The 25,263-nt window shown below is 33.0% G+C and overlaps 2 protein-coding genes across 2 annotated transcripts; one reads left to right on the top strand and one right to left on the bottom strand.

The window, feature by feature from the left end:
• The first annotated feature begins 1,094 nt into the window (after positions 1–1,094).
• On the top strand, positions 1,095–2,180 carry LOC131874489 (pathogenesis-related thaumatin-like protein 3.4). The gene is made up of 2 exons (XM_059217894.1): positions 1,095–1,152; positions 1,498–2,180. Exons 1-2 carry the CDS (start codon positions 1,095–1,097, stop codon positions 2,178–2,180), a joined length of 741 nt encoding a protein of 246 aa, XP_059073877.1.
• Positions 2,181–22,859: 20,679 nt separating this feature from the next.
• On the bottom strand, positions 22,860–24,351 carry LOC131874081 (F-box/kelch-repeat protein At1g80440-like). The gene is made up of 2 exons (XM_059217312.1): positions 23,976–24,351; positions 22,860–23,533 (listed from the first exon to the last, which is right to left on the bottom strand). Exons 1-2 carry the CDS (start codon positions 24,349–24,351, stop codon positions 22,860–22,862), a joined length of 1,050 nt encoding a protein of 349 aa, XP_059073295.1.
• Between the last annotated feature and the right edge of the window lie 912 nt (positions 24,352–25,263).

The raw sequence follows: 25,263 nt of genomic DNA, 5'->3' as shown, positions 1-25,263 counted from the left end.
TTTTATATTAAACTAATAAACATAAGATAAACCACACCTTTAACAAAACAAACTATTCTCGACTACCATTAGGTAATTTATAAAATAATTATACCTTTAAATTTCGCAGTTGGCCGACATGTGTTTCTTGCATCCGTAGAGTACATCAATCAGTGGAGAACCATTCGAAGGAACTTAAGGTTCTATCGATTGAAGATAATATATGAGTGCTTGCCAATTCAATTGTTGACAAGCCCACTAAATTTAATCCTATGTCTACATATATGTATATAAAAATGTACATATATAGCAGTTCCCCTCCCCACCTTTCACAAACTCCCCTATCGGCTTCCCGTTGCGGGCGCATCGCATGCAACTGCTAGTATAGTATATTCGTGCGATACATTTTAGATACCTGAAAATTTCAAAGGCATAAATTTGACATTTTGGAGTAGATGAAGTGTGACATCATCAAACTTCCTTGTTCTTATCCTGTTACGTAGCCCAAATTTTTAATATATCAAATAGGTACCTAAGTATATTTTGACTAGCAATAATGTTTTGAGTACTTTACTTTTAGTAATAAATGCATTGAATTCAATTAGTATCGGAGATTTTCACCTCATTAATTTATACAGATGCTTCTGTCTTGTCGTTGCCCACCCATTAAGTGAAACCCAATCCCGGCGTTACAGCAAAATCATAATTGAACGTCACTGACGAAGCAATGATTTCAAGACAAAGACTTGCATGCCACTGATTACAAAATAGCAACAAAAATTCAACTTAATAGCAAAATCAATCCCAAAAGTAAAGGCACCGTTTTCGGAAGACATCATCATGCTATGTATTAATTAATTGAAAATTATAAAAACCACGTTGTATTGTAATATATATTTAATTAATAAATAAAGTCAAATGTCCATTCTGATTTGTGGATCATGGATGGATAGGCAATACGGAGGCCCGGTCTCAGCCGGCTCACTAGCATGAGACTTTTTCCAATGACTAGCGTAAGACTTTTTCCAGTTACTCACAAATTTTTATATATAGTTCCTGCCTTCATAATTCATAGACCACTGTTATTTTCCATATCAGACCAATTTGCAATTGAAATGGCGCGGGCAATATTGTGGATTTTGCACACAACAATGGCGGTATCACTCTATGCAGGTATGCAACTCAACCCAAATAGATTAGTGTGAAGAGTCATACATTTATTAATTAGAGTTTTGAATTTGATTGGGTTAGCATTTTTACATTAATGTTTCAAATTAGATTTCATGATTTGAAAAATCAGTTTTTTAGTGGTAGATCATAAAGCTGATTCTCCTTAAGCTTTCTAGCTATAAACATTCGGCTAATAGATTTCAGAAAATGATTTCAACTATTGATTCAAATATACTGACACAATCAACTAATATTATAAACTTTAAAAACCTGATATGATCAATTTCTTGTGAGCCATTCAATTTCACCAAGACCCACTAAAACGGTTTTCATTATTTTCATGTGCAGGAGTGGAGGGTGTGAGCTTTGACATAGAAAACCAGTGCCCTTTCACGGTGTGGGCGGCAGGGACTCCGTTTGGGGGAGGGAGAGAGCTACGGAGGGGACAGTCATGGAGAGTGAATGTTCCAGGCGGAGCAAAGGGAAGGTTTTGGGGTCGCACCGGCTGCTCTTTCGATGGCAGAGGTCGAGGGAGATGCAACACTGGCGACTGCGGGGGATTACTCAACTGCCAGGGATCGGGAGGCGTTCCCTCAACGCTCTTTGAGTATGCTCTAAATCAATTCCAGAACTTGGACTTCTACGACATCTCTCTCGTCGATGGATTCAACCTCCGCATGACTGTCATTCTTTCCAATTCAAAGTGCAAAAGAATCGCCTGCAATAGCGACATAAATTCCAAGTGCCCAAGAGAGTTGAAGGTAGTCGATGGGTGCAGAAGTGCGTGTACTGCTTTCAACACGCCAGCATACTGCTGTACGGGATCCTTCCTCGATAATTGCCCTCCTACAGGCTACTCTAAGTTTTTCAAGCGAGAATGTCCCATGGCCTACAGCTATGCCAAGGATGATCCTAACAGTACCTTCACTTGCCCAGGGGGCAGCAATTATAGAATTATTTTCTGCGGTAATGGTGATTCACAGTCTAATTCTACCTCCACTTCAAGTGGAAGTCTTTATGCAGTCGAATAGGGATAATATACGTGTGCTGTGCATCCCAAGTAATAATAGTGGTTTTTCACGGAATAAAGAAGGGTGTATATTACTCTTTATCTTTTTTTCTCGGATTACAAGTATAATAGAACAGTATCTTTTTAACGTATGCATCTTTTGTTTTTATAAATTAACTAAAAATTAGAATATTGTTGATATTTAATTTTTAATTAATTAATAAGTATGATAAAAAATATATTATGTTCTTTAGGTAGATGTCGTCATTTTTTTAATTATCTAGACAGTATTGGGAAGTATGGTCAAATGGAATAGCATTTCTAAATTGTTTTGTCATATTTCAAAATTCACTTAATTAGAATTGAAATTCAAACATGAAATTACTATTGATTATAAATATTATTTTTATGATTTTGGGTAATAATAACATGTTTCTTATATTGTGTAATAAAATTATCTTTCCAAACATAAATTATTGATCAATAAGTTTTTGATAGAATATCTACTGATTGATATGTAGAGGAATGACAACTGATATGCGGAGAGTGGTAAATGGTATATTAGCTACATGAGATACTATAGAAGTTATGGACCTAAAAGATGGCCCTTTTATTTAATTTTTTTAACTATTAAAAAAATTAGAGAAAAATGCAAGCACTTGCATTCATATGGCATTAGGCTATGAGCTCAAGGTACAAAAAAATTGTCTCCTACATATTTCTCTAAAATAGGTGAATGAACAAGTAATTTTGGAGTTTGTCACTCTAATTGTGATGATGCCTTCAAAACAAATCCACACTATAACAAATACTAAGTAACCTCTAGGATCACCTCAAACTTTATATAGCACAAAAAATAGCTCCTAACCCCTCTAAAGAAAACTAACCAAATACTCCTACGTTTATAACCCATATTAGAGATTCTAATGTTATTTAGTGAAATTATAGTCAAATTTAGGTGTGAATGAAGTCCCATAATATTGGGTTACACTTTTTGGCCAAACTTAATGCTAAAATCAACATTTTGCACCGCTTACTCACTTTCAAACACTTATAGCAGCTAAACCATTAAGAATTTGAAGATGAAGTAAACTACTAATTTGTGAGATTTTTCATACGAATTCTAAATATAATTTTTTTTTTAAATTAGAAACGAATTGTCTATATTTTTATGTAACTTTTAATAACATGATATTTACAGTAATCAACATTTTTTACATGTGACATTTACTATGTGATACATAGAATTTTATAGGAAGAGTGAAATTTTAATTTTTAGAATATAGATTTGTCACACCAATATCCAATGGATGGATATTTTTTTCATAATTTTTTAGTTAATTTTTGAAGTCATAGTAATTCTAATTTTGACAAATTTGTATTTTTTAATGCATAAATTTTTTGTATGCATTCGAATTAAATTCTTATTTTTATGTTGAAATGGGGATATCAATACGTAGGGAAAATATATTTTTAATAATTTTTTAATGTATTTTTCTAAATTTTCTCATGTGTGAGACACAGTCCTTAATGTTGGATGAAAAACCTACATTCATAAGATATAAAAATTAAATCTATTAATGAAATTAAATATGTTAAAAATTATACTTTTTAAAAAGAATATAATAGGACAACATACTTACAACAAAAAATTCTAAATGAATTCATTTGACCCCCTACAAGCTAATGTAAAAGTGGTTTTTTGTCAACAGTTTGATAGGTGCAAAAAAGACTCCATTGCAAGAATGATTTAAGAGTAGAGAGGTTCTATCCAGGTGATTTTGATCTAAAAGGATTTGATTTAACTCTCTATAATTAATTACTTCAAATGGGATTGTGTATATACATGAGATAAAAAACTTTTTAGTTCATATGATTGGTGGAGGTGAATACATCAGACATGCTCATTGATCAAATCATATTGGACTACCATTCCTTGATAGAACAACATATTGCAAAGGGGTTACTCATTAGAAAATGGAAAATTAATGCAATAGATAATTATCAGTAACTCAAAGTTTAGAAATTGATATTTTAATTGGTAGAGATTTGATTAGAAATTCATCTCAAGGCTTTAATTGTTATATTTTCTAAAAAATGTGTGATTTTAGCAAAAAATAAAATTTACCAAAAAGTGTAACCTAGTATTATGGGATCACCAAATAATTCACATAGTTTATAAACCCTAATCAAATAAGCATACTCATAAAAATTAGCTTCTCAAAATTTAGATTTGGTGAAATAAATGTCAATATTAACTGTGTCAAGACTACCAAATTATGCAATGATTGATTTTATATTATTACACCAATCACCAAAAATTAGATCACACCTAAAACCAAAGATATTAAGATCTCTCGAAAGATTTTTTTTTGGTTAATTTATTTTGATTCTCTAGATCATTTAAAGAATGAAAAGAAGAGAATACTAATTTTGTGCAAAAGAAATGCCACTAATTTACTTTTAAATCTCTAAAAACAAAGGAAAGATAAATTAGACTATGAGAAAATGAAATTGATACAATATTAGGTTTTGAAACAAGTAAAGAAAATAACCAATACTAAAAATGTCATGGTGATATCCACAAAACTACTCTAGAATAAATAAATGATAAGCAATATTTTTTATATAAGAAGAAGGGAAACAAGGGTCATATGTCCTTTATAACAATAAAAAGTAAAACAAAAACTGTTAGCCAGAATATGGTGCCCCTCCCTGATTCATTCGGCTTTATGAGAGGATATGATAAATACTTTTGGACTTGTTCATGATCTTGATGCATCTCATTTCATTCTTTATACTAATATTCTCTTTCACATTAGTGGATTCATTATGATTACTATGATGATCTTGACCCCATGCTCTGGTTTGATTAATAAAGATAGGTGAATAATTAGCTTCATGGTGATTTCACTAGTTAGGACACGAGGTTCATGTTTATTTCTTATGATGAATTATCTTAGACATTTCATATTTACAATTAATACATTATGATTTATGTGGATGATGTTATATCCTAGACTATTATGATGGTTAGACTTATATTTAGTGATCTATATGCACTCATTATTTATATGTGATTTATATTGCTTACAATGATATAAGGATATCTTACTAGTGCTAACCCTGCCTTATGGTTATATTGGATGAGCTGGTATTATGACCATCATGATTGTTTTACTATTGTATTCGTGAAAAAGATGATGTTGTACCACTCATCACAACCAGGATATGACGTTAGGATCTTTCACTTCTCTAATTATTTTGGGATATATGTATTGCATATGTGCTCTTGTGGTTATTGGTGGTTGCAGGATTGTAGGTACAAGACATCGATTCCACCTAGACACATAGGTCGAAGCGTATTTTTAATCCCAATGGCAAGTTGATCAGAGGTGACATGAGTTCCTTCTACACACTCTAGGCTTACATGATACTTTGTTAGTTTAGTGTCTTGGCTTGAATCATTGTTTAGCGTCATTTGGTACGTTGTTCAACCTTATGTCGGGTTGCATTATGGATTTGTGATATTAATTAATCAATTTATATGGTTTATTAATTATTAAATTCAATTAATGGATGGCGTTAGTATATTTTACAGATTATAATATTTGGTATATATAATTATGCATAAAAGATTATTTATTCATTATATTTTATATGTATGTGGGAGATATTAATGGTATCAAGTTGAAATTATATTATTTGAGCACTTATGATTATATATGAATTTGATTATTTATTTTATTGGTTATTTGGAGTTGTGAAAATTACTTAATTAATTAAATTATTACATATAGCTCATTGGTGCAAATTATTAAATAATGGTTTATATATATATATGGGAGCTTATAATAATTTAATGATTATTTGGTGGAATTATATTGGTTGGAGTATTTATATTTACTCATACATTTAATTATTTGTTTATTTATTTATTCATTGTTGGACTATATATTTATTGGATCTTATTTGTTATTGTCTACTTACCCCTTGTTGTGATTGGCCTTGTTGGGAGTTGTGTTTGTGAGATAATATTATGTATTTATTAATATTCACTTTGTGGATTTAACTGTCTATTTATATTTATTTGTACTTATGGTTTATTTATTGGTATTTGGTTTAATTTTACTATCAACCCCATTTTTTTATTTGTTTTATTATTTTATTTGGCTAGAAAATATTTGCATTTTTCTAAGTATTTGTTGGCTTATAATTGGGTTTTGGATTTGGGAGCTTGGCTTTGGATTTTTGTTGGATTGTGAATTGCGCTTCTTCAATTTTCATAGGTGATAACATCTATTTCCAGGTTGGAGGAATTTTACCTTCTTTGTATTATCATTTTGAAAAGATTGTATGGAAAGGATTGTCTGTTGGAATGGAAATTGGGAAGGAATATATATATATATATATGATAGAGAGAGAGCGAGAGAGTTTCATTTCTATGGATTTAATCTTGTAAGGAAGCTTGGATCTTATTCCCGTGAGTTACAGTGAACGTTTTTGGGTCAGTGTTAGTTATTTTAATTTGTGATTTTTTTGGGTGTTATTTTCTTGGTTCCAATACTTGGAAGATTTATCTTTTTACTTTTTGCGATTGTCTTCTATTGTTTATGACCAGTAATTGTGTCTATGTCATGGTGGAGAGTATATGATATGTTTGGATTTGTTATTTTATAAATTTCTTTGGAATATATTTTATATTGCATCCGTTTTGGTTGGCTTGGGAAAATTATTTTATGTACTTAATATGTTTTTGGACTTAGTCATAGATTTTATTTTCATTATGGGTCTTTTTCATCTCTTTGGTTTATATGTGCTAAAGCTTTGGTTAAATGTGTTACTTTATTGTTTTTATGCGCTAAAATTTGTCACATATGTGCTAATCTGTTAGGCGTCTGCATAAGGCTATAATATATATGCGCTATTATGTTATTTGTATGCCTTGGGTGACTAAGTAAATGCACTAATCATTTTTGTAAAAGCATTGGTTCATTGTATATATGTGCTATTTGATTTGGTACATGCGCAAATTTGGTCATCATAAGCACTACTCTATTGTGTATATGCACAATTATGGTTTGTAGAGGCACCAAAGAAGGTTGTGTATGCACTGCTTAATTTTGCAAATGTGCCTGAATGCCCTATTTATTGTTTTATGGTTCTTTTTATCTTTTTGAGTCAATTCTTCTTGATTTGTACTTTTCACCGTAGGCTATTTTGTTTCCCATGTGTTTTCTAGAGTTGATATATTTGATTTGAGATGGTTAATTGAGCATTTGATGGATTAAGAAAGATGGATCATGTCTTGCTATGATTTATAAGATGTTTCTACGAGGCTCTTGGTTTTATTTAATAAAATGAGATTATGGTATTTTGTTCTATTGATTCAGATTTGGTTATATGGATTGTTATATGGATGTTATATGTAGATTTTTTAGAGCCTCCTTGTTGTTGTTTATTGTATTTTTGTTTACCCTAAGGTCTTGGAACATGGTTAGGGGGAGTGGGATTCCATGTGATGGCCAGGGTCATGAGAGGTAGGTAACCAAGAAGTTCTTATATGGATGCTTGGAGTCTAGACCACCAGGAACACATTGGAAGTTTTCATGTTTTAAATAAGTGATAACCTTAATAATTAGTTTATATGGCATGGGTAATTAGGATTCACCTAAACAAGATAATAATTCAATTTTGGGCCCCAATCATTAGTCCTTGAGTGGAGACTCGAGATGAGCTTGGGAAGGTCGTGGACAAGGTGAAACCAAACTTCCTTGATTCTTTCATAAGTTGACATGGTTTTGCATGAATACTAGGGTGAGGGGTGGAGATTCCATATTTTTATGATGCCCCTCTCCTACCATACTATTTGCATTTTATGAAGGACTTGTTATTGATCATAAAATTATAACTATAACTCGCAATTTATGAAATGATTAAATTAAATCTATAGTATTATTGGATGTCAAATAATTATATTTAAAGGCATTAAACAAATACTATAAGTAATAATATACTCTCCAAACATAATCAATTAATTAAAATTATTAAATTAAGTCAACGGTTTAAAAAATTAAAATATAAATGTGAATTGATTAATTAAGTTTTATTAAATTAATTTGATAGTATAAAGAAGTAAAAGAGTTAATGTTAATGGTAGAATAATATGTAATGGTGTCATATTGTGTTCTACAACCCCTTAGGACATCATATGACCCCTTAAGACACCATATGACCCTTTAAGACACCAAATTGTGTCGTTATGGGTCATATGGTGTCCTAAGGGGTCATGGGATACCATATGACCCCTAAGGATAACAAACGACACCTTATGACACCATATTGGGTCGTTATGAGTCATATGGTGTCCATAGGAGTCATATTGTGTCCTACGACCCCTTAGGACACCATATGACCCCTTAAGACACCAAATTGTGTCGTTATGGGTCATATTGTGTCCTAAGGGGTCATGGGACACCATATGACCCCTAAGGTCATCATACGACCCTTTGTGACACCATATTGGGTCATTATGGGTCCTATGGTGTCCCATTTAACTCACGAGTTGTCACAATCTAATTATATTGTCTCAGAAAATCAGATATATGATTGTATTGGATATCTAATTTTTATACTTAAATTAATTTAAAATAACATTATATTATATAATACGTATTATATAATATATAATTATATTATATATTATATAATATATATAATATAATAATATATTATATAATACGTATTATATAATATATTATTATATTATAATATAATATTATATTTAATATATATAATATAATATAATATAATATTTTATAATCTAATATTATATTATATATTATATAATATATAATATAATATTAGATTATAAAATATTATATTATATTATGTATTATATAATATGTAATATATAATGTATTATTATATTACATAATATATTATATAATTTAAAATTACCTATAAAAATTAGATTTCCGATTTTATCTGATATCCGATTGGCTTGGGTGTTTACCATGCCAAGGTGTACTGACACCCAGGCCAAGCAAAAAGTCAACACGGATTTTCACATTTTTAGGCGAGTGGAGAAGGCTATTTTTTCACATCGCCACTTTTTGGCCCCCCATGATCCTGCACTAACCCTATTAAAAAAAAAAGCATTTTCTTGATGTCCTGAGGGGTCATGTGATTGATGGTGTCAAGTAAGGGATCCTATTTCGGTTAAAGGTCCTAATGAGATTCTAAATGTCAAGTACATACATTGAAATTATTAAGGGGTCATGTGATTGAGGATGTCTAAAGCCTGGGGTCCTATTTCAACTTAGAGAGGTCCTAAGATCTCCTTTATGTCAAGTACTTACATTGAAAGTATACTTGGGGTCATGTGATAATTAATGTCTTAAGGGATCCTATTTTAGCTAGAGGTCCTAATAAGATACTAAATGTCAAATACATGTACATTGAAAGTATAAGGGGTCCTACATATGAATGTTTTAAGAGGTCATGTGATAATTAAGTTCTTAAGGGATCCTATAAATCAGCTAAAGGTCCTAATGAGATCGTGAATGTTAGGTACATACATTGAAAGTATAAGGGGTCATGTGATAATTAACATATTTTAAGGGATCATGTGTGATTATAAATGTTTTAAGGGACAATCATGTGTGATAATTAATGTCTTAAGGGGCCCTCTTTCAACTAGAGGTCCTAACAAGATTCTGAATATTAGGTACAAGTACATTGAAAGTATAAGGGGTCATGTGATAATTAATGTCTTAAGGGGTCATGTGATAATGCATGTCTTAAGGGGCCATGTGATAATTAGCATGTCTTAAGGGGTCCTATTTCCGCTAGAGGTCCTAATGAGATCTTGAATGTTAGGTACATGTGTACATTCAAAGTATAAAGGTTCATTTGATAATTAATGTCTTAAGGGGTCCTATGAAATCTGAAGCCTATAATATGTCAAGGACCATCCTAGAATGGAAAAGCTTAACCTAGGTTAAGATCTAGTTCATATGTGTTAAGGGGGTCATTATAGGATGGCTTAAGGGGAGTTTAATGTGATTAAATAAATGAATTCTTAAGGCCCATCCTAATTCAACTAGAGGTCGTAATCCTAAATTTTGAAAGTATACATTGAAAGAGCTAAAGGGGTTTTTATTTTACTTATCTATCTAATTATTAAGCACATGTCAAGTTTGAAAGTTTAAGCCTAGGTCATGATCGAGAATGTCAAGAATTACTATTCCATATGATGTTAAGGGGTCCTATCTAATATGGGTTTTTATTTTGGTTTTGGTTTTGAATTTCACTTTTGTTTTCCAATTATGCTTGTGGTTTGGGTTTGAATTTTGTTTTCATTTTTGTTTTTTGTTTTCGTTTTCATTTTGGTTTTTTGGTTTTTATTTTTATTTTCATTTTCGTTTTCATTTTTGTTTTCATTTTCATTTTATTTATTTTTCGTTTTCATTTACTTTTTTGTCGATTATGCAAAACAATTAATTTTTATTTTTTTAAATATAAACTACATAAATTTTAAAACATGTTTAAACATAAAAATTTAAATTTCTTTAATATTAAAACCTAAACCTAAATATTTTAATAAAAAATATAAACAGCACAATACTTTTTCATTTAAAATTTAAAAAAATACATAAAAAAAGCCTACCTAGAGGGGTTGGCAGGTAGCTAAATGCTCTTTGAATTGGAATCTCAAGTAGATAAAATGAAAAAGATCCTGATTTTTTAAAAAATTTAATATTTTTTCGAATTGAGATCTTGATTCATTCAAAATGGGATCCCATTTCAAAATTTTAGGCTCTGGGTAGGCTACGTGATCCAAATTTATTTTTCGAGTCAAGATCTTGATTCATTTTCATTGCACGTTCTACATGATTTGCAAAATTTGGTTAAGTGTAAAACTTCCACTATAAGTGGACTCAACTTCTTGCTCTTACCCTATATACATTCATATTATATTTTCTATTACATTCCTTTCTATATTTTATCTCTCTATATTTATATCATTCTTATAACTCACTACTAGTGAACACATAGTACAATATATTAGTAGATGTGAGATGGGACATGACCCATACTTAGTGTCCCTAGTCTACATGCTATCTTCCAACTACTAAGTTTCATAGGCTTTATGTGACAAGATGCAACATGTCCTCCTGAAGTTTGTTTGACTACTCTTTCCCTTCCAACACTAACATATAGACCAACACAAATAATTAATGAAATAGTTAGTAAGAAAGTAATAAACCCACTAGGAAATAATATTACAACAACTGTTTTTGATTATATAAGAAGGGAGACGGCCCTAAACTGAGAATAGCAAAGAGTTACAAAGTTAAATCTTTGGGCAAAGAACAACCACCTGGAGGCCAAACAAAAAACGGAGTCCACCCTTCAAAAATAATAAAAAACTTTCATAGTTTTGTAGCTATTTCCGCACATCATAACTAGCTTCTAGCTTCTATACTTATCATCCCATTTAAAAACATCATCAGTAATCCTACTACTTAAAGTCTTACTAAGAACACTAGTAGAGAGCATATTGCTAAGAGTTTTATTAGTCCTATAATAGTAAGAGTTAACTTTAAAGGATATGCAAACCCAGCATAACATCCTTAAAATGATCATCAACAAAAAAGAACAAAAAAACAAGAACCAGAGAGCAACTAATCTTTCGTGAGAAGGTTCCAGTCACATTGTCCGAGTCTCCCAAGATTGCATTCCCAAGTGTCCATCTTCTCCTCGTCATCGTCCACAGAATGCTCCATCTGGCCCTACTTCTTCAGCTTCTTCTTGTTCTTTTTAATCCTCCCCTGACCAGCAATTGTGCCTAGCACAACACTCTTCATAACCCCATTTGTAATGCAGCAAATGGAGCTTAAGGCATCACACAAGTTTTGGATCTTCAATTTTTTTTCCTCGTTCTTCATCTCAAGGGTATCAACTCTCTCCTTCAGCTCTTGTAAATTCTCTTCCAGATTCTTGTTGTCGTTCATCTTAGCAAGGGAGTCCTGGGAACAAGAGACCATCTCCTCATCACCCGACAAATTGGGGACCTCAAGACTTTGTTCTGGGGTATCCGAGTCCGCCTCAATCTTGCTGATCTCATCCCCATCTTCCTCTTCTTCCATTTCCTCTTTGAAATTATATTCTGGGTCATCCTCCTCCTCTTGGAAATCCTCATCCTCTAATTGTCAACAAAGTTATCATCCTCCTCTAGATCATAAATTTCCTCCAGATTTTTAACATTGGCCTGGTTATCAACTTTGTAAATTTCCTCTTTTCTTTCCTTAGCTCGAAGCCTAGCCGACCTCCTTTCCCCAAAACTGCAATCATGTTTTCCTGCTCCAATTATTTTTCCCCCTCATCTACCTAATAGTGCAGGTCTAGGTCTATGGTGATACTTTTACTGGCTGACTCTTTGCCAGGTTTTTTAGCTTTAACCGAGGAATTATAGGGGGTTTCTATCTTTCTCTTATCATGGTTCACATTTAGCAGGCCAATTTCTAGGGATTCTTTATCCAGGATAGCAAGGATCGTATGTTTTCCTCTATTCTTAGTCGAGGAGGCGGAGTCGAGCGAACACTAAGACATAGGGTTAGCTAGCACAAGCTTGGAGGACTTACTGTGATTTTTCGAAGAGTTTTCCTCATTCCCAATCCTAGGGGACAAACTACTGAGGCTAGGAGAGTGGTCCACAACAATCTTATAAGGTAGATAGATAAGGCCCTAGTTTAGCAGGGGGTTGGCACCATTTTGAATGTAGGACTCTAAGGAGGAGAACAGAAAGAAAGGAAAATTGATTTTCTCCCCATGCCTAATATGATTAAAAATAGGGAAATGATAACCGTGCATAGTAGTATATCTACCTTCAAGCATAAAATACATCATAACACAATAGCTAACAATAGGGAACGATTTAGGTAGAGCCAAGCGACCATACCCATTTTGAATTGCCTTCGGTTTCTCCCCTTTCTTGAAGAATTTTTTCATAAACCCTTTGTAGTCTCCATTGTTGTGTCTTTCCACCCATTCACCATCATTCGGGAAACCATTGACCTTCACAATGTAATCCAGTGTAACAGTGAAGGAAATCCTCCCAATAGTCACAACACCATTCTACCAAGAGTTACAGAATTGCATTGTCAGAGCTTTATTGTAACTCTTCATAGCTAGAAAGAACAGGGTAAAACCAGCATTCTGAAATAGCTCCCAAATATCATCATTATTGTGAAGCCCATCACAGTTTTTAGGCTCAGTTCTCTTAACAAGGCCCCCCATGTTGGAAGAAGGACAAACAACGCATAGATTATCTCTATGAAAATGACCCAAGAAACAACTCAGGTTCTTCACAAACGCATGCAAACATAAAGAAATATTTATGGAAAGGTCATTTTTTAACTCTTTCACACCGTTGTCATCACGATTGATTTCCTTTCAAATCATTAAACTTTAAGGCTCCATAAAAATAAAAAAACGTCGCCTTTACTTCTAATAAAAACCTGATCTAAAAAGATACATTCGAAATCATGATCCTTAGTTCCTGTACCTGCCTCTAGACTCTTCAGGTCCATGTCATCTATGTAATACATAGTCCTCGGTATCTGATTATGCCACCCACCCCAAACAAACCAGGGTTACCTTTAGAGAAGCCATCAAAATTACACTTGAACCAACTTGAATCTGGAAGGAGCCATGTGTAGCATTTTCTCAGCAACAAGTTATTCCATTTGAGATTCAAGAAGTTATGTTGAATGCCCCATTTTTGTCTTAATTCTAGGTCCAACAGAGTAGGTAAGACCTTAGAGATACCTTGGGAGCCCGCATTGACATTCTCTCTCACCTGTTGTTTTATGATGTTGGCGAGAACATTGTTGTTTCTCCTTTCTTCTTTGAAAACTTTGTTATTCCATTTCTCCCAGATGTTTTAGGCTATAATTGGAGGAATTTGAAGCCACGGATTCTTATCAACAAGGTGAGAGTAGGGGTTCATAGTCCATGAAACCATGAAATTTCTCATGGTTTTAGGATTAATCTAATTAATTTTCAAATCCTTTAGAATAGCCTTCCAAATTTCTTAGGCATAACTACAATGTAGAAAAATATGGTCTATACTTTCCATGTCCTTATAGAAAAGCTCACATTTGTTGGTGAAGGAGATGCCCCTCTTGTTAAGATTATCAATAGTCAGAATCCTCCCATGAGTCGTAGCCCACCAAAAACAGTTAATTTTAGGAATTAAGCCTTTGATCCAGATTTCTTTCTAGTTGAAATTATTTGCAGTATCTTTCTCCATATCCTGGTAAGCCGATTTGATAGTAAAGGGACCAGCAGAATTAATTTTCCATATCCATTTGTCCTCCATATGAGAGGAAAAAAGGAAACACTCAAGTAGAAGATATAAGAGCTCCTTAGCCTCCATCATAAGTTGTTCTTTAACCTTCACTGGAATATCAGAATAGTTAGTGATAGTCTGACTCTCTATCATATTTTTCTAGGCAGATCTCTCCCCTTGCCACACAAAGTAGTCATGAAATTTCACCCCATAGCATCTACTTAGGAAGGCATAAATGTGTCTAAGATGTGGGAGATCAGTGAGAGCTTGACAGTGCGCCCAAACATCTTGCCAGAAGTTAGTTCTTTTTCCGTTACGTATAATCATTTTGCCATTCTTTTTTATGACCTTTCTAGCTTTAGCAACATTATTCAAAATGGAGGAACCAGAAGGTAGCTCCATTAAGTTTATAAACATATCAGAACTCTGAGTATGAAGGTATTTAGCACACAAAATGTTGGTCCAATCTTTCACATCTTCAAATAACTACCATTCAATTTTAGTTAACAGAGCTCTATTGAAGGTTTTGTTTTTTCATATACCAAGTCCCCTCCCTCACAGGTTTGTGCACTTTCTCCCAAGCAACTAGAGAGATTATATTTCTTTCTTCAATGCCTGACCAGAGCAACCTTTTTTTTATTCTTTCAATCTTTCCACCCACAACCCCAAGCACTTTAAAAAGGGAAAGGTAATAGATAGGTAAATTTTGGAGACATGATTTAACCAATTGTAATTTGCCTGCCATACTAAGGAGCTTCACTTTCTAGCTAGCCAATTTCTTGTGGAATATTTCAAGAATACCATTCCAAAAAACTGAGGAAGGGGCTTTAGAGATGAGGGAAAGCTCGAGATAAGAGTCAGGGAGGGTAGAAATTTCACAAGCTAAGAATGTGGAAATTTTATCTTGAAGGGTGGAGTTAACATTCATGAGGAATAGCTTTCTCTTTTCATAGTTAATATACTGGCTGAAGATTTGAGCATAATTTTCCAAGATTCTTTTCCAATGCTTAGCCTCAGAGACATAAGCTTCTCCAAATATTATAGTATCGTCCACAAATTGTTGGTGGGTAATAGGATCGAGAGTGGAAGCAACCCTGACCCCTTTGAGAGAGCCAATCCTTCTCAGTTTTCCAATATTTCTACCCAAGACTCCAGCAACAATAATGAAAAGGTAGGGGGATAGGGGATCTCCCTGTCGAATTTCTCACTAGAGAAATAGCCCATGGGGCTCCCATTAACAAGGACAGAAAATTTCAGAGTACAAACACATTGTTCTATCAATTTTAAGAATTTTCCTTTGAATAAAAATCTCCTAAGGACTTCAAAGAGGAAGTCCCAAGAAACCCTGTTGTAGGCCTTAGAGATATCAATTTTAAAAGCCATGGCAGGTTTTTTGTTGTTCTCCATGGAGTGGACAAGTTCATGCACCACAATCACAGCATCAAGATTGTGTCTTCCTTTTACAAACCCTTTCTGATTACCTAAGATTAGCTTATCAAGCAGGGGTTTTATTCTATTGACAAACACTTTAGAGAGGATCTTGTAGACCGTGTTACAAAGACTAATAGGTCTAAAGTCTTTGGTGGAAAGAACATTATCATGTTTAGGGATTAAAGCAATAAAAGTGGCATTGATCTCTTTAAGGAGTTTACTAGTTCTGATGAAGTCCTTAACTGAATTGAAGACATCAACTCCCACAACATCCTAGTGATCTTGGAAGAAGGCAAGGGGTAACCCATCTGGCCCCAGGGCCTTGCAAGGGGAAAATGAGAACAATGCAGTCTGCACCTCCTACATAGTAACATTTTCAGTGAACATAGATAAGTCCTCAGCCCTAATAAATTCAAGGATAACATCCAAGAGATTTCGATCGAGGCTTGGAAACCACTTTGGCCATTAGGAGTGTTTAAGCTAAGGAAATCAATGATAAGAGCAGTCATTTCATCCTCATCCTCCACCATAGTACCATCCTCTTTGAAGAGTTTCCTAATTATATTTCTACTTCTGTTCTTCATAGTAGTTTGGTAGAAAAACTTAGTGTTTTCATCACCTTCATTTAGCCATTGTATCCTTGATTTCTATTTCCAACACACCTCTTCCTTTCTGTTAAGGAGAAGCCATTGATTTCTCAATTCCACTTCCTCTTCACACTCTTTATCTAGAGAAGTATTTTCTTAAATCTTAGTCTGTATATTCCCCAGGTCATAGATATTGGCCTTTTTTTGTTCAAAGATATTTCCGAAGGAGTATCGGTTCCATCCCTTAACCTTGTATTTAAGAAGTTTAAGTTTTTGAGCAATTTGGTACATAGGAGTGCCCAAAATTGGAAAATTCCACCATTGTTCCACAAGCTTTCTAAAATTCGGGTGATGAGACCACATCATCTCATACCTGAACAGGTAACATTTATGATCACATGGGTCATCCATTACCAAGAGGATAGCATTATGATTAGACCCCAATCTAGTAAAGGAGGAAAGGGAAAAGGAATCAAAGTCCTCCCAATTAGTGGAGACCAACACCCTATCCAACCGAACCTGAATCAGATTTTTCCCAAGACACCGATTAGACCAAGTGAACTTAGAACCACTGAGGTTAATGTCCATCAAACTAGAGGAGGAGATAAAATCCACAAGGTCAGTCATACTCTCCAAATAGTCTTCACAACCACCAACTTTCTCAGAAGGGTACAAAGGGGAGTTAAAATATTTTTCTACCATCCTCATTTCATTCTTCTAGTTCCCAATGAGACAATACAGAGTGGACCAAAGACAAGCTCCAGGGGACCTAGCATTAGGGGCATAAACATTAACAAAGTACCATTGGATTTGGGTTCTAAGTTCTTTCATCATGAAAAACAAACAATTCTTTTCTGAGTGAATCAATGAGCCTTCAAAAAAAGTAGGGTTCCAGAGAGTGGCAATTCCCTTAGAAGCACCATTAGAGTCACAATTTAGGAAGGAGTAAGAAGTCCAAAAGGAGTTAGTAGCCTTCTAAAAATTCTCCTTATTCATTTTAGTTTCTTGAATCAATAAAATATCCACCTTTTGCTCCATTAGATTACATCTTAACATATGTTGTTTTATTGGGTTGTTTAAGCCCCGAACATTCCAGGAGAGGACTTTCATTAAAAACCAAAAACAAAGAAAATAACTCTACTCACTTGAATAGAGACAAACCCAACATAGGGATATTAAGTTTTCTTCTTTTTATTCTTTGAGATCCCTTCTATGGTTGTCTATTTCCCTACCACCACCTCTTGTTCTGCATCCTTTTGTCTAGTGTCTCTCAAAGAAGGTCTTCCAGCCTTACGGTTTCCTCCCACATCCACTTTTTTCTTTGTTTTATTCTTAGTGGCAACACGTGTCCACTCTTTATCTTCCTTGTCATCTTCAGCTAGCCAAAACTTTGACTTAATTGGCGGAGGGGTGGAAGAGAATCCCAGAATGTGTATATTTTCCTTAAGGTTACCAAACCCTCCATGGTTTTTCTTTTCAGGAGTTAACAACTGGTTTTCCTGATTGACATTCTCTTTATTTTGGGAGAGGAGGTGATCACCAACAATTAAAAATGAGTCTTCTCTAGGAGTAGCATTCACATTCTTCTCCTGTCCTTACTTCTGGATCAAGTCAATAAATAGCTCACTGTTCCCTGAAGTCTCCATGACCAAGTGACAATCCTTAGGAGGATTAAAAGGTGGTGGAGGAACTTCACTTGACGCCTCATTCCCAGAGGAGGATGTTGTGTGGTCATCCAGCTTCTTCTTCTTCTTATCCTTAAGAAAGTTATTTTTAATATCCTAATTGGAGGGACCTTCCAACACCGTGGGGGCTTGTACTAGATGATTCTCAGCCTTTTTCTTTTTTCTCTTCCAGCACTTCCATACTTTTAGGGTTCAGTTGTTTATGGTTGTCATTTCTTCTACAGGCTGAACTAAGATATCCAAAATGGCCACAACTTTGGCAGAAGGCTTTGGCATTCTCATACTCAATGGGTTGAACCCAAGAGCCCAACTTAGAGAGGAGGGTATCCTTGGTAGGTAACACCAAGTTGATAGAAACATTAACACAGACCCGTGCAAATAGAAAATGTGATCTGCATTGTGCTACACTATCAATAGCAAGGAACTTCCCGAAGGAGTTTGCAATCCCTTTGAGAATCTCCAATTTTTTATAACTCAAGCAGTAACCCAGGGAGATGAATCCATGTGGGGGCCATAATACGAAGATCAGCCTAGGGATCAAGGTTAGGTTTCCATTTGCACAAGGAGAGTAAGTTGTTATTCTCATAGGTCCAAGGCCCATCCGTGAGAGTACTAGCCAAATTAGATTGATTAGTGAAGCTGAAAAGGAAGAGGCCATTAGCCATAGCATTGGTGGGCACACTTCCTTTCAACTTACATCTAGTAGCAACCCATTTTTTCACCAAATCCAGAGAAGGAGGGAACACTAGAAACTTCCCAACCAAGGAGAGGCTAAGTTCAACAATAATCGAGTTAACTAACACATTAGGTACCTCCACTTGATGTTCACTAACCACACATTTAGTCTGAGGAGAAGGACTATTAGAAGATCTCCCCATCTTCGTGGGCCTTCCACCCCAGAGTTTCTTTGCATAAGTCAAAGATTCAAGTTCTGCAAAAAGGTCAAAATGGTATTGAGTAGAAGAAGGGGGGTGGGAAGAATCTACCACTAGAGGGTCCTCTTGAAAAGAAAGGCAGTCACGTGAAACAAAAATATGGGACCCAACCTTTTGGGAAACCCGTAAAGGCCCCCCCAGAGCCTCAGCCATAGGAAAACTAGAGGGAGACAAGAAACACACAAGGAACCACTAGCTAGAAGCGGCTAGCAGAACGCCGCCATGAGAGACAGTCAGAGAGAGCTAGGACAACAATTGTGAATAGAAAGAAAAACATCAATAATAAACTATAGAAACCCATCTAAAATGTTTTGACTTCAAGTTTTCAAAAAAAACTTTAGGCATTACTAAGTCTGTTGGGAATTTTTAAGTCCTTCAAGCATATTGTAAATTGTTCACTTTTTAAATCTTCCAATTGCAAAAGAATTGTATTATATAAGACCCATGGGAAGTATGTAATGAACCTCGGGAGAGGCTAATTTCGGGAGATCGTAGCTACAATATAATTTTTTAGAAGACCTCATAGCATCATTTGTTTAAAACACTAGGATTATAAATTATTACAAGATGAATTTCATGTAATCTTAAATGCATGATCGTCATATTGGAATAATTTTTTGTTTGTATTTATCACCATCGAAGATGACTTACATTACTAGGGTGCTTTATTTTTTTATGGAAATTGACATGTGATGCCCCCTAGTAACATTAAGCAAGACTGCAAGCATAGTATTATTAGGGGTAATGCTATTATAATATTTATTTAATGTTCTACTATAAGTTTTTAAACCTTATATATTATATTATTTATTAAGCATATCCCATTCAAAATAATTATTACTTATTTATGAATGGGGGTTATTCCATAGTTGTGACCAATACCCCTTAATGTATTTCACCGCCCTTCTTCCTATATTTAAGGAGGTTCTCTCTCATTTGAGAGTGTGTGAATTAAATTTTTTATGATGAGTTATATCACAATGCACAAATGTGTTATTGTCCATGTGAAATTAAGGAGAAGTATCCCTAGGTTTAGTCTATTTTTAGTAGGCTATATTTTGTAATTATTTTAATAAAATAATATTTTATGGGTTTTTAATCCAAAAGGATTTTTCCTATTTATATATTGTGTAATTTGTTAAATTTATGCTTATATGATTCTCATTTTATTTATTTTATATTTATTTATAAATATTTGTATCCTAATATCCTAATTTCAAATATATCAAGTTAACACAAAATTTTAAATTGACTTATCAATGTGACACCCACATGAAGTCATTAATATATTTTTTATTCCTAGAAGATGATCTAAAGTATTTTTTGTAGTTGTGTATTGTACATGATTTTGGTATCCATTGGTTTAAAAGATTTATTTGTTGTTTTGACATCTCTACTTTGTTATATATTGAAGGTATGATATAGTGGTTTTATATTATTTTTTATAAGTACATAAGTGCTACTAGAAGGCTATTAGATTGAAGAGTGTCAATGTGTTAATATCATATTATGTATATTGAAGATTAGCATTTTCTTATCGTTTTTCTCTAACAAAGTCTTTCATGAAAGACTTTAACCATGTAAATTTTAAATGTAAATATTGTTTATTAATTATATTAGTATTCATTTATGTGGTATGTAGAATATTTAATTGCAATATTTTCACCATGTTTCTAAATAAATAAAATGTATGTTAAAACAATATTTTTGCACTGGAATATTGATGAGAAAATATGTATGAAATAGCTTGATAATTCCATTATGAAGGGATAATAAAACTTGTATGTAGGTTTAAAATATAGTATCAGTGAAAATTTTAGTGGCTAATTTTCACCAATTGGCTATTTTTTGAAATTTGGGAATCAAAATTTGGCTAATAAGTTCAACTTTTGAGGTAACCTGAATCGCCACATTTTTACAATATTTAATTTTAGTGTTATTTGAATTGTCAAAGAATTTATTTTATTAATTTTTTTAACTCAAAGATTCGCCACAATATTCGATACATGATTGGATCATATTTGCCAGCATTTTATAATTTATTGTAGAAATCTAAATTAATTCACCAATAATATTTCATAATTATTAGTTACTTTAGGGTTGTATAACAATCTTTAGTTGACAACATTGATTTAAAATATAATCTAATGACCTCCATGTTATATTTCATGAGGTAAATTGTACCTACAAGTTGTAATGTTTGTGGGGTTTGAAACGGCTTTTGAATTGTTGATCTCAATAAAAATCATTGTTCTAAAAGCAATTTTTCGCCCCATGAGTATTGAAAATTGTTGGTACATTTTATCTCACAAAATACAAAGAGGGCTATTAGATTATTTTAAGTTCATTGTAGAAACTAAATAAAGTAGAGTCTACCTCTTAAACTCATTAATGATTTCCACCTTTGGGTCTTTACTTTTCTCTAAAAATTTATTTTTTTAAATGAAAGGATTTGCAATAGTAATTAATGCATACTCTTATTATTTTCCAGGATTCACCAATATTTTCTACCAAAAAAAAAATTTATAAAAAAAACACCAATAAAATTAATATTTTTCTTTAAAAAAAGAAAAGATTCGCCAATAAAAATTATTATTATTTTTTAAAAAAAATTAAATATTTGTCAAGATTTTATACACTTTTTTGAGAGAGGGTTTCTTAAAGTTATCACTGTATAGTAGTATAGATTGTGATTGTCGCATAGAGTATGGTATCATAATTCAACGCCTTACTTCAACCATCATGAATTTGTTACAGAATGCACATAATAGATTGGAAAATGAATAATTTTCAAGTACTATAAATATCAACTCTAAATATCTCGAGGAGATGTATTATTATCTCAAATCTTTGGTTCTAGACCACCATTCATCAAATTCATCATAGATTATACCATAATATCCAAAATCCAAATCTAGGCATCAGCAAGTATAAAATAAAATAGGATTAATATTTTATTGTATATTTTAAGTGCTCAACTATGATCTTACTAATTTATTAGATACTTCTACATTTTTTTATTTTTCACCAACAAAAAAAAATTATACTTAACATAAATTTATATATACTTATGATCACTTCTATTTTTTTAAATAACCTTGTTTCAAATCCAAACTACTATTCTAAATCTATTATAATGCATAGTACAAACTTTATAAAATAAAATTCATGAAAAATATTCTATACTCTACAACATCTCTATTGTGGCATAGTCCCTTTGCCTAAGAACTTGCAGCTTCTCCTCTTTATTACAAAAGCACACTTTCTTCATATAGCACACTTTCTTCATATATTTATTAAAGAAGCATATAGTTCTTTGTTATATAAAAAGATTAATTATATTTAATTCATAATTAGATAAATTAAGAAATGTGTTAGTCTATTATAGATCTTTAAAATAAACAAGAAAAATATTTTATATAAATTCTTATTTTAGATAGAAACTCATAACGCCACATAACTTAGTGTTGTGGAGATATCAAAAACATAAATATTATTTCAAGAAAATAGAAATCAGAAAACTATTCATAAGACCATGTCTTATGGTATTTAAAAATAAAATCATTAACATCCTAACATTATAGCTTCAAGATTTTTAAAAAAACTTCATGATAAACTTCCCCGTAAATTTTTCATATATGGTAGATTGTAAAAGAGCTAGTATAATAATATCAACCCTATATTGACTTACGGTCAATAAAAAAATCACAATGTCAACGTTCCACAACAATTGATAACTGTGAGATCTACAAGAGTCCAATGAGTGAGGAGAGTCCATTTCTCTGGTTTCCCCGCTTGTCCATTCTCTCCAACTGTGCATGGCTCAAACAGATAAAACGCGGTGCCACCACTCTCAGTTCTTCCGCATATAACTATCTGGCTATGCCACATTGTCATAGCCACCACACTAAAGTAACGAGGACAACGTGTTCCTGCTAATTGGAATTGGTTTTCCACATAATCAAACTTTATAACATTCTCATTGCAAACATAGAATAAACGTCCAAATGCAGGTAAAACTGAATTAATAATGCCATATTTGAAACTGCGATGAATAGTGTCATGGAATCTGGTCATGTTTCTCCATAGTCGTGTGTTGGGATCATAACATTGTACAAACCCCTCATCACTATGAGGGTTTATAACATATAACTTGTTATCCGCGAACGCACTCTGGGAGGAGAAGTTGCCACCCCAAATCATGGGAGGAAGATATTCCCACTCGTCTTTCTCTACATTATAAACTGCAGCTGTAAACAGAATCTGATCATCATTTTCATCACGCCCTCCAGCAATGTAAATCTGTCCTTTGGCTGAGTCCACTGAACACCCAAAAAGATATCTTCTGTCAGGAAGGTCAGCACCTCGCTTCCATCTCCCTGGAGAATCAAATGTGAACAGCCATCGTTTGTTATTTGGAATTTTTTTTGGTTGCATGGTGGAGATGGGGAGATTTCATCAGGACGCGGCTAAACTGGTTCCAAAACTGCTCGTTAAAACTCGTGTTCAATGATTTATAATTTTCTAAAAAATCAATAATACGAAGGTTACTGGTCCTACTGTGCAGTTTTGAAACCAGTTTAGCCAGGGCTATTTCAGAACACCACACTCTAAAAATTGATTTGTTTAGACGATCATTTCAAATTATATTAGTTTTTGTAATTTAAGAATAACAGAAAAAAGAGACGGAAAAATGAAAAATTACAGTATCTTATCAATTAAAAAATTGAATTTTAACCTCTCAATTTTATTTTGAAATTTAAGCTATTTCTAATCTGATAGAAGAAATAAGTTTATTGAATGAGAGAAACAAGAAAATACCAGAACAAAAATCATAGACGAAAAGTAACTCTTCCCTGTCATGAAAGCCCATTACGACCAGTTTGTGATTGAGAGAAACACAATGAGCAAAATATGTATTCTGAAACTCAACTCCAATAGGAATGGAGGGCAGGATTTGATAAGATTTTTTGAGAGGATCGTAGATAACTATTCTGAAATCATATTCAAAACATACTGATAGTATAATCAATTCCTGGCTTGCACCAAATTTCTTTCTATTCTTATAGAACAGTGGGCCTGTTACAACAGTTTTCCAAGTTTTAGAAACAGAGCTTAGCTTGTAGTGCTTAGGCCATGGCACCCTCACCAAGCACTCTCTGCTAATATCATTTGGAAGACCAGGAATTATTTCCATTACACTTTTTCCCTGCATTTTTCTCTTACTATTACTCGGCCAAAATATTGATTGCAAACGCCTTAACGCTTTTAAAAGTGAGGAGGTGATCCATTCTTATAGATTTGTACGGTTTCATCTCGAACGGCATTACCCTTTCACAATAGACAATTTTTTATCAATTTAATTAATGAAATTATTAACTACTAATAAATAGGGTTTTTTTGACAAAGTAGAATGATATATAAAGTTCATCCTTGTACGTGATTTTGTATATTTCTAATGCTTTTTCATCAATTAAAGATGCATGGTCCTACAGAAAGAGCTTTCTACTATTGACCTGTGTGACCATCATGCAAGGAAAATAAATATATAAATCTTTTTATGTGATAGATATAACTTGGTTCAATTATAATTCATTTCTAAACCAACAATTAATGTCTAGATTTCTTTTTAATGTAAGAATTTATTTTTTCTAAACAGATCTTTGTTATGTCTAAATAAATATAAAATTATGATGATTTTCTCTCAATTATATTGCTTGCTTTTCCTTGGTATAATTGACTATATATTGAATGTACATATCAAAAGATCTCATCAATGTACTTTTTCGTCTCTACAAAATTAGTTGAATCTTTTCAATACTAGTTCTGATTCACTTGAGGCCAAATTTGACATGTTAATTTATTTCAAAATTTTGGCAGAGTTAACATGGTGAAGCATAATGAATTTTCAGCGCATACATACAACTTCATTCAAAATTAAACATTGATTGCGTGGGCACCTCCACCCCCTTCACTGGCACTACACTTATCATCATCATTTTATTAGTTGGGGTAGCTTGGATAGTTGTTTGTCCATTTGCTAGGATTTAGTAAATAATTGTTTTCTAAACAAATTTGTTAGAATAGGGACAATTATTTATTTAATTGG

The sequence above is a fragment of the Cryptomeria japonica genome, chromosome 3 (genome assembly GCF_030272615.1).
Source record: "Cryptomeria japonica chromosome 3, Sugi_1.0, whole genome shotgun sequence".
Taxonomy (NCBI): Eukaryota; Viridiplantae; Streptophyta; class Pinopsida; order Cupressales; family Cupressaceae; genus Cryptomeria; species Cryptomeria japonica.
The sequence above is the reverse complement of the archived record's forward strand: the minus strand, read 5'-3'. Positions and strand labels throughout refer to the sequence as shown.

Bases quoted from the DNA above. Each gene is read 5' to 3' on its own strand.
- LOC131874081 (XM_059217312.1), bottom strand. From the start codon at position 24,351: ATGGAAATAATTCCTGGTCTTCCAAATGATATTAGCAGAGAGTGCTTG. The intron at 23,534-23,975 runs GTATTTTCTTGT...TTGATTCTCCAG, and splicing joins CGTCTATGATTTTTGTTCTG to GGAGATGGAAGCGAGGTGCT.
- LOC131874489 (XM_059217894.1), top strand. From the start codon at position 1,095: ATGGCGCGGGCAATATTGTGGATTTTGCACACAACAATGGCGGTATCA. The intron at 1,153-1,497 runs GTATGCAACTCA...TTTCATGTGCAG, and splicing joins GGCGGTATCACTCTATGCAG to GAGTGGAGGGTGTGAGCTTT.